The following is a 13,465-nucleotide window of genomic DNA, read 5'->3' on the forward strand; positions in this document are numbered from 1 at the left end:
TTGCTGCATTGCACTGAATAGAAAAGCAAGGACCTGAGCTCCACTGCTACAACAAGACCAGAATAAATACCAAGTTGCAATCCATTGATTGTAATATAATAATAACAAAACCCATTCAAAGATCAGTTTAGTCTTGCATTCAGCAGTTGCTTATTATATTGCAGAGCAATATAATGTGGTGAGCATGCAAGGGAATACTCCATTACCTGTTCTAAGAACATCTTAAAGATATGAATGCTGGGGAGGCAGGAAACGGTGCATTTAATAATTTAAGATCTACTGGTATTTTGTATTTTGCATAATTTTACCTAGATGATATTGAATATATGGTATTTTTATTCCAACTAGCAAGATATTCCATACAACAGTTGTGGTCTTTGAAAAATGCAACATAGGCCTAAATCCAAGATGATACTTGCAGTAGTGTCAGAATTTTTGTCAAACACCTTTCAGCATTCTGTGATATCCAAAAATCTACTCCAGGCTTCAGGGCTTATTGGCCAGTTTTTTAGGCCAAGCGCAAGGCTGCAGGAGAGAAGGGGTCTGGAGCAAAAGTACATAATCTCTTATTGGCCATTATCCTAGGTTTTAAAGCCTACTAGACATTAATCTTTTCTGGTGACTTGTTTCTTAAGATATGTAGAAGGATAAATAGCTCCTGCTTTCCTAATGTTATTTCAATCACAAAGCAGTATCGCCCAGCTCACTGCTTAGCCATCATTTTTCCAAATTAAAAAAACTCAGGATCTATGATACTTGGCATGCAAGCATGCCCTTGATTTAAATCTACTGCAAGTAGTTATCGCACTTCTCTTTCTCATCCTTTCCTCCGGAGCTAGGCGCAGGATGAAAACATTTAAACACGGATATTATTTCACGTCCCTGTGCCCAGGCAGGCATCCTGTACCTAATCCATACCTGATCCGGACTTCTCCCGCACTTTGCAAAGAACGGGAATATCCTGTACTTTCAAAAAGTGCTGGAGAAGTCGTGATCGGGTACGGATCGAGTACAGGATGCCATGATCGGGTATGGGATGCCTCCTGCCTGAGCATGGAGGCATGCAATAAAATCTGTGTTTAAAAGTTTTCATCCTGTGCCTAGCTTGGCAGGAAAGGATGGTGCGATAAACTCCCAAATTATACACATTTTTCTTATTCTCTGTCTTTTTTGTAGTAGGTCCTAATATTCTGTTGGGCCTTTGGGCCTGCACTCTAAAAATATGTGACATCTTTCAATGATATCAAGATTTCTTCCTAGAAATTTAAATTTAAGAGTTCAAATGCACATTCACATTGCTTTGCAATTATTCACACTTGAGTCTGTCTATTATTGTACAGCCCATCTAGTTATGCTTTGTTACCACTTCCAAGACTGCAAATTATCTTCACATCGTTGTACTTGTGCAATAAGATTAGTAAGTACTGCTTCACTGAGAGCCAATGTGGTGTAGTGGTTTGGCTGTTGGACTAGAATACTGAGAGACTATGATTCAAATCCCCACTTAGCCATGGAAACCCACTGGGTAACTCTGAGCAACTCACACTGTCTCAGCCTCAAGGGAAGGCAAAGACAAACCCCATTCAACAAATCTTACCAAGAAAAGCCTACGATAGGGTTGCCATAAGTCAGAAATAACTTGAGGACACACAATAACAACATTGGCAACCATGGTATGATAAAGTGTCACTTTTTGGATGAGAACCAACTTGTTTGAGAGTAAGTGGCCAAAAGGACAGGGTTAGACCAGGACTCTCAACTTGGTTATATTGTAAAAGTCTATTCAAACCACTTCAGAGCCAACTTCATTGATAAAAATCTGCACAACTGTTGTAATGTAAAACAGAATTTAGAAAAAATTACTTTGTGGACTACACTGGTCAGAATCCTCATTTTAGGGGCTATGCTAGCTGAGAAATTCTTGTAGTCCAAAACAGTAACTTTTCCAAGCTCTGTGTGCCAAGCAAAGATACTGTTGTAATTTTATTGGAGAAAATTACTCTGAACACTATTACAGGTGTGGTACATATCGCCCCTTTGGGTTGGCCTGCACCCGCCCCTTTTAGCTCTGGGTTGGGGGCAGGGCAGCCTCACCGGCAGCCCTACGGCCCCAATCTGAAGTTTTTCTGGACCATGCCCCTGGACACCCCGGGAGCCACAGCCATAGGAGAAAGGGACCACTCGGCCCCTTTCTTCCTGGCGTAGTTCCCGCAGCTGTTTGGTGGCTGTGGGAATGAGGCACGCGCCTAGAAGGAGCTCTGTTTTGGAGCTCCTTCTCTCACTGCAGCCAGGCCGCTCTAAGCAGCCTGGGGTGGCACAGAGATGTCACTCACATGCCGTGCCGTTTGGATGCGATACGTGCATGACATTATCATGGCGGTGCCCATGTAGGTGGGAGGCCACCATGATTACGGCGCTGCCACATACTAGGGTTGCGGGGCATGTGGATGCTCTGCCCCTGGGCAACCCTAGTAAGTGGCCAGGCCGGCACAAAGCGCTGGTCTGGATCTCACCATAGAATAGAATTTGGGAGTATTCAAGACTCTTAATTTTGCATGGCTTACAGAACTGATTCTTCCAGTCAAATAATTACTTATGTAGAAATGCTACTTATGTACTAAGCACAAAAGAAGTTGAACACTACATTAACTGTCCTCCCTCTTCCCATCTCCATTTTTCCTGGGCTTCGGTGCTTCATGCTAGAACTTCCTTTGGAACAAGACTTGCTGCCTCTGAATGGAAAAGCTCTTTTCACAATTTCCAGGATGCTCCTTGACAAGAAACCTTAGCTTAGCCCATCCATTCATCAAAGCAAAAGGTCTTGTTAGATGTGTTGTGGCTGATGAAGTATGGTTTCTTCTGAAATATGAGTCCTTCATCATCAGTGTTTTGAGTGCAGCAGGGTTTAAGGAAAACAACAAGACTCAGCCAATAGTTGGTGGAGCTTGGCTCAAACCTGTCTTGTTTTGTGTAGTTTTTACATCTCAGTTCCAAACAGGATGTTGTAGTATCCAGACAGTCTAGCTTCAGTCCTGAGCTGGTTCTTCAAACTACATAATGTTGTTCCTGTCAGCCAGGACAACTATTCTTTCCTTATGCTTCCATTTTAATCCATGTTCTGCAGATATCAATGTGAAATATTGGTTCAAGTGTTGGACTATGGAGACCAGGGTTCCATTCCCTGCTGAGCCATGAAACTCACTGGGTGACCTTGGGCAAGTTACATGCTCTCAGCCTTAGGGGAAGGCAATGGCAAACTTCTTCTGAACAACTCTTGCCAAGAAAATCTCATAATAGGTTTGCCTTAGGGTCACTATGTCAGAAATGACTTGAAGGTACACAACAACATGGGGCACAGATCTAGACCAAGACACAGCTTCCTGTCAAACTTCTGCAGTCACCTGGCTCCACAGCAACATCCTCTTATGTGTTTATAATAAGCATGTCCTTCATAATGGCATGATATATTTCTACTGCAATGTTGTCTCAGTTCTTCCCTTTTGTGGTCAGGAGTTGCAAGCAAGTAAGCTGCTGTGAGTCCCCTAGAATTCATCAGTCAAAAATGCAATTGGTTCATGTGTACAAAATTGTCAAGGACCGAGTAATAAATGCAGTTATCGTGGCCATGCCACATGCTGACAATGCAACCATCTTCATCAAACAGCACACCTAGAAAGAGAGCACAGAATAAATTCAGCACCAAAAAAGTTAATCTTTAACTATATTTTCTGTTCTGTATGAAATTTGTTCTTTACTCTGTAGAGGTGGAATAATAACAGTCAAGATAGGTTTATCTTTCACGATGAGACAGGTTTCAAAATGATAATGGAAATACTTCCGTATTTGAAAGCTGTATGAATCTTATATAGACTGATTTCTCTTTTTCAAACAGCAGACAGTTGGGGAAAATAAGTTTAAAGTTATTAACAAAATGCTCTGGTTTAGCATCTTTTTCCACTTACTTCCAAGGGACGTTAGATAACCACCCTCCCTGTTTTCCACCAGCTGGCAAGTAAAAACCTTCCTATTCAGCCAAGCCTTCAACAACTGTCTGCCTGTTACAGTAGAAGTAACAGGAATTATTTTAAATATTTAAAAGCTAGCACATCTATTTTCAAATAGTTTACCACTTATTTATTTTTCATGTGGAGTTTTTAAATGGTTTTAATAAGTGATTCTACAGTATAATTGATATTTGTTCTTTTAATATACATAATTTACTGTGTTTTTATTGGAACTTTTATAAAATTATGTTGGAAGCTGCTTTCTCTCCCAACCCTGCAAAAAAGGTAACATATATATCAAATAAACTCCTGCACTATATGTTGCATTTATATACCATTTAACAATGGCACAGTTTAAGTCCAGACTATCTGAGAAACCATATCTCCCACCACAAACCAGCTAGAGCCTCAGGAGAAGGCTTTCTCTCAGTCCCACCACCACCACAGGCTCACTTGGTGAGGACACAAGAGAGAGCCTTCTCGGTGGCTGTTCCCAACCTCTGGAACTACCTTCCATGGGGGGCTAGGCTGGCCCCCTCCCTGCTGGCCTTTTGCTGGCAAGCAAAAACATTTTTAAAAAAATTGGGGGCGTTGGGTTAAAGTATGTTTTTAACTTTTAAATTTTAACCTTCTACTGTTTATTAATTGTTATTCTAATTTTTTTTAAACGTGTTGTTTTAACATGTTTTATATTGTGAGCCACCTTGAGTCCCTTTTTGGGAGAAAGGCAGGTTAGAAATAAATAAATAAATAAATAAATAATAAAATAAATAAGTTCTTTATTCTGAAGTTAGTATTAAACAACAAGTAATGGTGAAGCTAACACCAAGACCACATCATGAAACACTGTACAAGTACAATCCCAAGGCCCTAAGAAACCAGTTAAACAATCCTGTGTACCCATTTTTGCTTTTATGTGAGAGGGATATAAATATGGCTGAACTTATGCTTTCTTGCTTTCTGCTTCTGTAATCTGCTTGCTTCAAGGCCTAGACGTTAACGGACCAAATAAGGGAACAGGAAACCCAGAGTGAGTGTGCTCTGAGATGCAAAGAACAGTGATTTACATTAGACTCTTAGAATGAGCTAGAGAGTAAAAGTGATGGGCTATGATGGCCCCTACCTTTTGTTCCTGTGTGTGTCCACCGTACACACTCACACCGCACGCACTCACCCCCCCTTCGCCAGAGCTCTGAAGAAATACAATTCTCTGGCTCTGCAGTGGCCTTGAAGAGAACAGGATTAGCCTAGCTAAGTATCTCTTTGCATTAGCTAGTATCCCTTTGCATTCCAGACTCCAAGCAAATGTAGAGCCAATAAGAAAAATGCGAGAACACTGCATGGACAGTGAATGCAACCAATCACTTGATGTTTAGACAATAGCCAATTAACTGCCTGTTGTATAATCATGTGTGTACTAAATAGCCAATTAAGCTAATGCTATGTGAACAATGAACTGTGTTTTGCTTTAAAAACTTTTGGAAATGGCTATTGGGCGCAGCAGCAATTTTATCACCATCTGCTGGTGTGCTGTCGTCTTGGCCAAATAAAGTGCGTTTTGCCTATGGACATTTCGGGTTCTTGTGTCGTCACTTAGGACACTCCTTTCAAATGAACATGTTGGGAATGTTTCCCTAACACATGTAGAAGGCCTCAAAATACTCAGTTTGGTTTTCTCAGAACTTTAGAACATGAGCTTTAGTCTCACTTTGGTCTTGCCACAATCATGTTGTTAAAAGAAAAATAAACCCTAGTTTGGGAACTTTTAATAGTACAGTTGTCCCTCCCTTTTCATGGATTTGGAATCCGCAGTCTTGCTCTTTGCAGGAGGGACAAGCAGCCATTCCACGCAACATTATTTTCTATGGGACTATATGTGCAAGTTATCATTTTCACAAGGGGGTCTGGAACAGATCCTTGCAATTTGGAGGGCCTACTGTATACATGTCTTCAATAGCGTGATGGGGCTTTTTGCACCACTGATGGTCCCCATGTGCTCTCTTTCTCATTCCTTCTTTATTCCCTACCACCACCAACAAAGAAGGCATGAATGCCTACTCACGAGGAAGCAGTCATTCCTTCTTTGGCAGGCTAAGGGGGCTAAAGGGGCATGGCAAAGGCAAAGGGAAGGGGAAGGGGAGAGATGCAGAGACCCTGGCCTATGCGACTGCCCAATTCAGGAACAGCCATGCTAGGAAGTTATCACACTTGAGGAGAAATGCTACAGTAGCATATTTGGGACCTTATTGATGGATGTTTCCTATCAATGAAAAGGGAGGCTCTAAGTGCAAAGAAGCAACAAAACAGCTACAACCTTGTAATACAATAAGTATTACCAAAGGTGCTATTTTCTAGGTTTGAAGGCAACAGATTTTAAAGCTCATGTGATAAAGTCTTCAGAGAACTAGAATGCTTTTTTCCCTGATGGCTTTGCAATCTCTTCTGTGAAGGATTTATGCAGAATTAAGTCTCGCAGAGATCAAGGTGTGCCTTCATTTTTTATGGTTCGGGGCAAAGCTCCAGATAATTTAATCTGCCATTTATAACCCATGTTTTTCTACCACTACATGTTTTGTTTTCCATGCCAGATTTTAAAAAATTCATTACGGAAGGCATGGCAGAAAAGTTTCATAATTCCTTTTGTCTGGCAGCACTGGGATCCACAGAAGCACTCTGCTTCACTGACAAACTATGAACATAACAAACCAGCTCCTGCTGTCACACACAGTATGCACTGTACAGTAGAGCATGCAGTTCCTCAAGACAGTTGCCCAGTTTATACATACAGAAAAGGTTTAAGGTTCCCATATTGTCACATTTCATTGTTCTAATTCTCCTAACCAGAAGTTGGAAAAGTTAACCTTTTCGGACTGCAACTCACAGAATCTCCCAGGCAGCACAACCCTGTCCTTTAAGTCTTAACTTGCCCTCCAGACAGCTTGCCGGGAGTTATAGCCTGGCTGATCTTAAAATCTGGCCTGCATAAACAAAAGTAGCCACCAAATTCTAGTGCACTTATCCACTCCAGACAAAAGCACTCTCTGGGGGAGCATTTATTTACTTTTCCTTAAGGGCACTTAAAAAAAAAAGACAAGAGACTGATGTATACTAAAAGAATAACTTTTAATAAGTGGGAATTGCTAAACTGGAGAGGCAAAGCTGCTCTGTCAGCTATACCAACAACAAAAATACTGCATGTTTCTTATGTCAGGCGCAATGGAAAACTTGCTCCATTTGTCTCAAATCCCTTTCCATTATCCTCCCTTTCCTGTAGATAAGGGCTCCAATCTGTACAAATAAACGGTTTTGCTATTTTTTTCTTTTGAAAGGTTAACGTTTACTTTCTGGACAACGAAAGCAAACAAATCATTCAAGCCACTGGCATTTGTTTTCTCTCTCTCTCTCTCTCTCTCTCTTTTAATCTCAAAGCTTTAGGTGCTGTATAAAATGGAAATGTTTTGTGACTGAGCTTTAAAAAGATATATAGCAAGTAAAATGCATTTTAATGAGAGGTGTAACCCTTATTTGGAGAGTCTATACAATTTATCAAGTTGCCTCTGCTCTAATTAACTGCCAAGGCTAGCAACATGGAAAAAAATCGACTGTGGGGATATAGAATGGCTTGTTACTGGAAAGGGCCCAGAAATGCATCCCACCATCATCAAGCACCTCTCATTACTTCACTTGTCTGAAAATGGTGAGTTTGATCCTACAGAAATTCTGTTGAAATAAAACAGGATGAATTAACTGCAACTGATTTGCATGTTTCATTATCATTATTATCATCATTATTTCCAGCCTTTCTCCCAATATAGGGACTTCAGTAGGAGCTAAACACAGTTGGATGCATCCAGGTTCTTCTCTGCTGGCAGTAGCATGGTCCATAGATGCGTGCTCAGCATACTCTGACCAGGATGTATTTTTCCTTTACACCCTCAGAGCCATCCCCCCACAATTCCAGAAATCCTCCAATATCCCAGAACAAATTATGCAGGTGTAGCTGGGGCCAGCAAGGAAAGAAGAAATGGACGAAATATGGCCTCTCCACCATGCCTTTGGCAGAAATGCTTTACCTTTTGCAAACAGAAAGACTCATTTTATTTGATACTTAATCCAAAGATGGGCAACTGCCTTGGAGACTTTGGAGGGCTCCTCCTCCTTCCACTGTACCTCTGCAAAAATAAATATTTCCCCCCTGCAAATGCCTCCATACCTCAGGGTATGGGGCCATTTTAGCCAATACTCCCCATGCCCATCAGGGAAACTGCAAGCCTGTTTTGCAACAGGAAATAACTTGGAAGTCATTTCTGGTTCACTCCCTTGGGGGAAAAAGGGCTTGTCATGGATCTGATATGACCCAGAGGAGCCAAAACATGGTGAAATTGCTCCCATGCACCATTTAGACGTAACCCCAGCCTACCTCCCCCCCAAAAAAAATTTTTTTAAAAAAAAATCTAGAGGGCACTTTGGGCCATATGAGGTCCATGGACCAATCTTTGCCCAGCCCTGCTTTACTTGAATTGGGGTTTTTCTTATCTAATATTATGCAAGATTTGTTACATAAAGCAAGAATTGCTCTCATGCATCTAAAGCCTGTTTTGGGCATTGCTCTAAATTAAGTCTGCAACTGAGTGGATTAGTTTACTAGCCAGGAATGAAAATACAACCTCTGAAATAATTTTGATGGTTAACAGCAGCAACCTGAGCTATGTTTTTTCCAGTCTGAGTACCTGATGGCACCATCACAGAAATAAAGCCATAATCCAGAGCCATGGAGATGGAGATATGCATAAAACAGAAGCTCTATGGATGCTGTTAATATGTACAAAGTGATATCAGGTTTCCAGATAACCAATACTTATTTGTTTTCTTCCTCATTAGCTTCACATCAGCAAGCTGGAGCCAAAGCAGTCCCTATGGGAGAAAACATCTATCTCTACCCATGACTCACAGTATTTGTTCCTCCCCCTTTCCCCTGGTGTTGATACTCACATAGAGATCAATTTTTGATTCTCTGCTTTGCCCGCTTCCTCTTGTTGCGTCCCTTGGGTCTCCTCCTCCTTTTGGAGGAAAGAGGAGGGAAAAAAGAAGAGTGGGTAGGAGATGAGACACCACACAGAGCCCCAACATCCAAAATCCTTGGTAATGCCACTTACCTCTCTGATTTCAGAGAATCTTGCCGTGGCCTAGGCAGAAGAAGAGTTACACAGTCACATTTGGAATATGGTGCCTGCAGCATTCATGGACAGTTATGGAATGATGCTATGAAAATAGCAAAAACGCAGCTCATTTTTGTTTAGACTACTGTGCTCAGGATCCTCGAGACAGATGGCTGAAAAAGCTTCAAAGCAGCAATGTTTCCGAACTCTGAGCAGAGAGGCATAGATGCAACCTCTGAAAGAGCATGTAGGCATACACCTATTGCAATGACCAGTGGTTGCTGTCTCTGTGCATGAAGCTCTTGAACACTCTGCACTCAACCATGGATATTTGCTGTTGCTTCTACTTGGCTGGACACCACCTTACCCAGAAAGCTCTTCAGACTGTGTACATACAACACAAAGGAGTTGGCAATGTCTCCAGAGAAGGCTGGGATACCAGAAATCCAAAGGGCAATGAAGGTGGGACTCCAGAGAGTCCTGTGTTAGATCCAGCATAGGGCATCTGAATCCCTGACAAAATGTCCCACAATGTGTGTGAGCACCATGTGACTTCAAGTCATTTCCAACTTATGGTGACCCTAAGGCCATATCATGGGGTTTTCTTGGCAAGTTTTGTACAGAGGAGGTTTGCTATTGCCTGCCCCTGAGGCTGACAGAATGTGACTTGCCCACAGCTACCTAGTGCGTTTTATGCCTGAGCAGAGAATTGAATCCTGGTCTCCAGAGTCACAATCTAACACTCAAAACACTACACCATACTATAATCCTGACCCTGCAAAGAACTAAAAGCCATTCATTCAGTATCACTGGTGGCTCCCATGTCAGTTGGGAAGTAAATCCACTCTAGGTTTTGGATAGTCTGAAAGAAGCTTTCCAAGATATTGGGACTGTTTAACAAAAGGGTGCATAACACCTTGGAGAACTCCTTTAAAACCTGGAGTGGATTCACTATCACACTAGCATAGGAGACACCAGCTGCCACTACCATATATGCATGAATTCCATCTTTAGAAGGAATTTGGAGCATCTTTCTTTCTTACATTAGATGACCTTAGATACCAAGGCCTCCCCATCCTCCCAACATTTTCTGTGTTTGAACAAGGACGCCTCATGCAAGACCAAACCTTGAAAATGTTCCCAAGGAAAATATTTCCTGGGATTCCATGAGTTATAGTCCAAAAAAGTAAGTTTCCCAAGTTCTACACTAGACCAACCATGTCCTCTACATTGTCACGCAAACTCAGGCAAAATAAGTTACAGTCTCAAGACACTATGAATGAACTCTCCCAAAGTGGTAAAGTCCCCTAGTATGGAATTTCAAATATTTTATTTACCGTACTTTGAAGATAAATGGTAAGGAGGAAAAAAAAAGCAGTACAGCAAGTGGTAAGTGACTTCCAGTGAAGATTAGGAAGCAGGCACCAGGTGGATACACATTTTGAAAAGAGAGGGCTCTTTTCTGCTGCTGAGGCAAACATGCATCCTCAGTTATAAATCATGTCATACACACCAGGGGCAGGATAAGTAGGGACAAAAACAACTAGGCGTGCTCAGCATCCTTGTGCCTCCTCCCAGACTACTACCAGAAATGATAACTGCCATTTTTTTGGGATTCCAGAAGCTTAATTTATTTCTCCAGAGACCAGAGATTAGTTAATTGAAAGCATAATCACAGTGGCAAGGCAGTTCTGATCCTGCCTCAACTTGTGAGAGCAAAGTCGCTAGATGGAAATGAAGGAAATGTGTGTTTTTGTAAAGAGGCTGTAAGTTTAGCTTATGATACAGAATGCTAGCCCAGTTTTTCAGCCCTCATAACTGTTAACTGGGTGATCTTGGGCAAGTCATACTCTCTCAGCCTTAGAGAAGGGCAAGGGCAAATTTATTTATTTATTTATTTATTTATTAGAGTACTTATACCCCAGCCTTCAGCACTAAAGGCTATCAGAGCGGCTTACAATTATTGTTTTTTAAAAACCCTCTGAACAAATTCTGCCAAGAAAATTCTGTTATAAATTCACCTTAGGGTTGCTGTAAGTCAGCGAGAACTTGAAGGCACACAACAACAACAAAATTAACATATATGCTTTCAATTATATGGGTGAAGTCTGCTGAAATCTTTGTGGTTGAGGATGGGACCTCAGTGTCCTGCATAGTTTTTGCTATTCCCTGCACCTAAGAAAATTAGGATGAATAATGCAAAATGCACTACCAAGAGACGTTGTGTGATGGTGATAGTGAGGAGGAGAAGGATCCAACTCAGAGGATATACAGAATGGTATGACTGGTTTTTAAAACACAGGTGGCTGCTCAAACAGCTTAGGAGAGTCACCTCACTTTTAAGGAGTGGCAGACCAAAGAGATCTAATTACTCTGGTAGCCCAAGCTTTAATGGAGCCAACAAATCCTAATTATTTCTGACACATTGTATACACAGTGAGAAGGGTGCTTTGTGTTCCTGACCAATAACCAAATGACAGGACAACTGCTTTCTAATGAGTCAGCTTGAAAGTCAACATTCTAATCCATAGAAAAATTTAAATTAATCTCACTTCTGTTAATTTGGGTATGCCAAATCCAAATTTTCAGGAACTCAATGAAAATGGTTTCACTTTATTTCAATGCAAGAGATAGAGAGGATCAGCAAGCCTTACTATGACAACAATAAAAAAGAAAGGTGGAGAAGTGGGAGAAAACAAATCTCACAGCACCTTTGAGGCTAATTGCTGTTATTCAGTTTAAGCTTTTGTGGATTTCGGTTCACTTTTTCAGAAGATATGAAGAAATGGAGATCTTCAGAAGGTCTGAAGAAGTGTGATGGACTATACAAAAGGTTATGCTGAAATATATTACAGTATGTTAGTCTAAAACTTTATGCCCAAAAATTGACCCCAAAATCCTAGGTTGACTTATTTACGGGTCAGTATGGTAATGTGATAGCAGTTCTTTCAGATTTCCCAATGCAGTTTCTTTCTGTTCTGAGCCAAGCAGATAGAATCCTTGGTGATTGATTGCTGTTGGTTTAAGAGTCTCTCTCTGCCCATGAGCTTTGCTGTCTCAGAGGTAAATGCTGAAACACTGAAGCTTTGTATTGATTGCTGCTTCTCTCTTGCTGCTCACATACCTCCAATTTTTACACTCAACCTATCCATGGGTCATGTCAAAATCCATATAATTTTGGCCCAAAAACTTGCTCTCGACTTATACGTGAGGTTGACTTATAGTCAAGTATACATGGTAGTTAGTCTCTAGGGTGTTACTAGATTCCTTCCCCTTGTCCACTTTCCTTTTTATACCAAAATAGACTATCTGCTTGAAAACTGTGATAATGCTGGAGGACATCTATCCCAACTAGATGGAAGATATATTAACAGGATGCCTGAACCACCTACATTTGACTTAGAGGGGCTAAGCTTCTTTTACCATTTCTGCTGGCTCCCTTTGCAACTATAGTATTTTCAGAAGTTTGAAAGCAGAGTTTGGAAAAGCTAGTTTTTGGACTGTTAACTAAAAGAATTCCCCCAGCTATCAAGCCTGGGTAGTCATGTTAGGTGGGTGATTCCTGAAGCAACTGTAGCAATAGCAAGTACATATCTATACTACTTACCAATGTATTAAGTGGTTTACAAAGTGTAAGCTAATTGTCCCCCCCCAAAAGCTGAGTACTCATTTTAGCAACCTAGGGATGGATGCCAGGCTGAGTTGACCTAGAGCTCCTGGATGGTATTAAACTCGCAGCCTTGTGAGTAAGTGGCTGCAGTTGTCTAAAAAAATCAATTTTCCAGACTAAAAGCAGGAGGAGTCAAGGGGAAGGGATTGTGAGTTTAATCATGGACCACACTACCTCTGCCCCACACCACATGATTTGACACTGTTAATATACCAGATAATCAGGTTTGCCGAAGGACATGGCAAAGACACATACCTGCAGACACATTTCCTGTGCTCCACAAAAGACAGCTCCACATAAGGGGTAGGCTTCTCTGAATTAATCTTCACAAGCTGAAAGGGTAAAATATCAGTAACTTTGGGAACATTTGCAGCACTCATCTCGTCCAGCCATATGGCTGAGCCCAAGGTATTTTGGAGCCTAAGGTAGAAAAATTAAGTTTCAACCCCTTCCCCTTCTTCCTCCTTCAACATGTGAAATTCCCATTCATTTCATGTAGTGATCACACAGAAAGTCTTCCCAGACAACTATGCCTTATAGTTCAGATCTCTCTCATTTTCACCACAATTAATCAAGGTCCAGACAAGCTTATTAAAGATTATTAAAATTAATGGTGGAAATCATGAGAACCA

At 41.2% G+C, this 13,465-nt stretch overlaps 1 protein-coding gene across 5 annotated transcripts in view; it reads right to left on the reverse strand.

The window, feature by feature from the left end:
* The window catches only part of PGF (placental growth factor), an 87,014-nt gene continuing 73,549 nt past the window's right edge, over positions 1-13,465 (reverse strand). For 4 of the 5 annotated variants that reach the window (XM_042446590.1, XM_042446591.1, XM_042446592.1 and 1 more), the window contains 4 exons: positions 13,089-13,165; positions 9,161-9,190; positions 8,997-9,064; positions 1-3,669 (listed from right to left, as the gene is read on the reverse strand). In XM_042446590.1, the coding sequence (XP_042302524.1) occupies positions 9,004-9,064; positions 9,161-9,190; positions 13,089-13,165 (168 nt within the window). In that variant the 3' untranslated portion in view covers positions 1-3,669; positions 8,997-9,003. The remainder of the gene's footprint in view (positions 3,670-8,996; positions 9,065-9,160; positions 9,191-13,088; positions 13,166-13,465) is intronic. The other variant, XM_042446589.1, reaches the window with a different exon arrangement.

The sequence above is a fragment of the Sceloporus undulatus genome, chromosome 1 (genome assembly GCF_019175285.1).
Source record: "Sceloporus undulatus isolate JIND9_A2432 ecotype Alabama chromosome 1, SceUnd_v1.1, whole genome shotgun sequence".
Taxonomy (NCBI): domain Eukaryota; kingdom Metazoa; phylum Chordata; class Lepidosauria; order Squamata; family Phrynosomatidae; genus Sceloporus; species Sceloporus undulatus.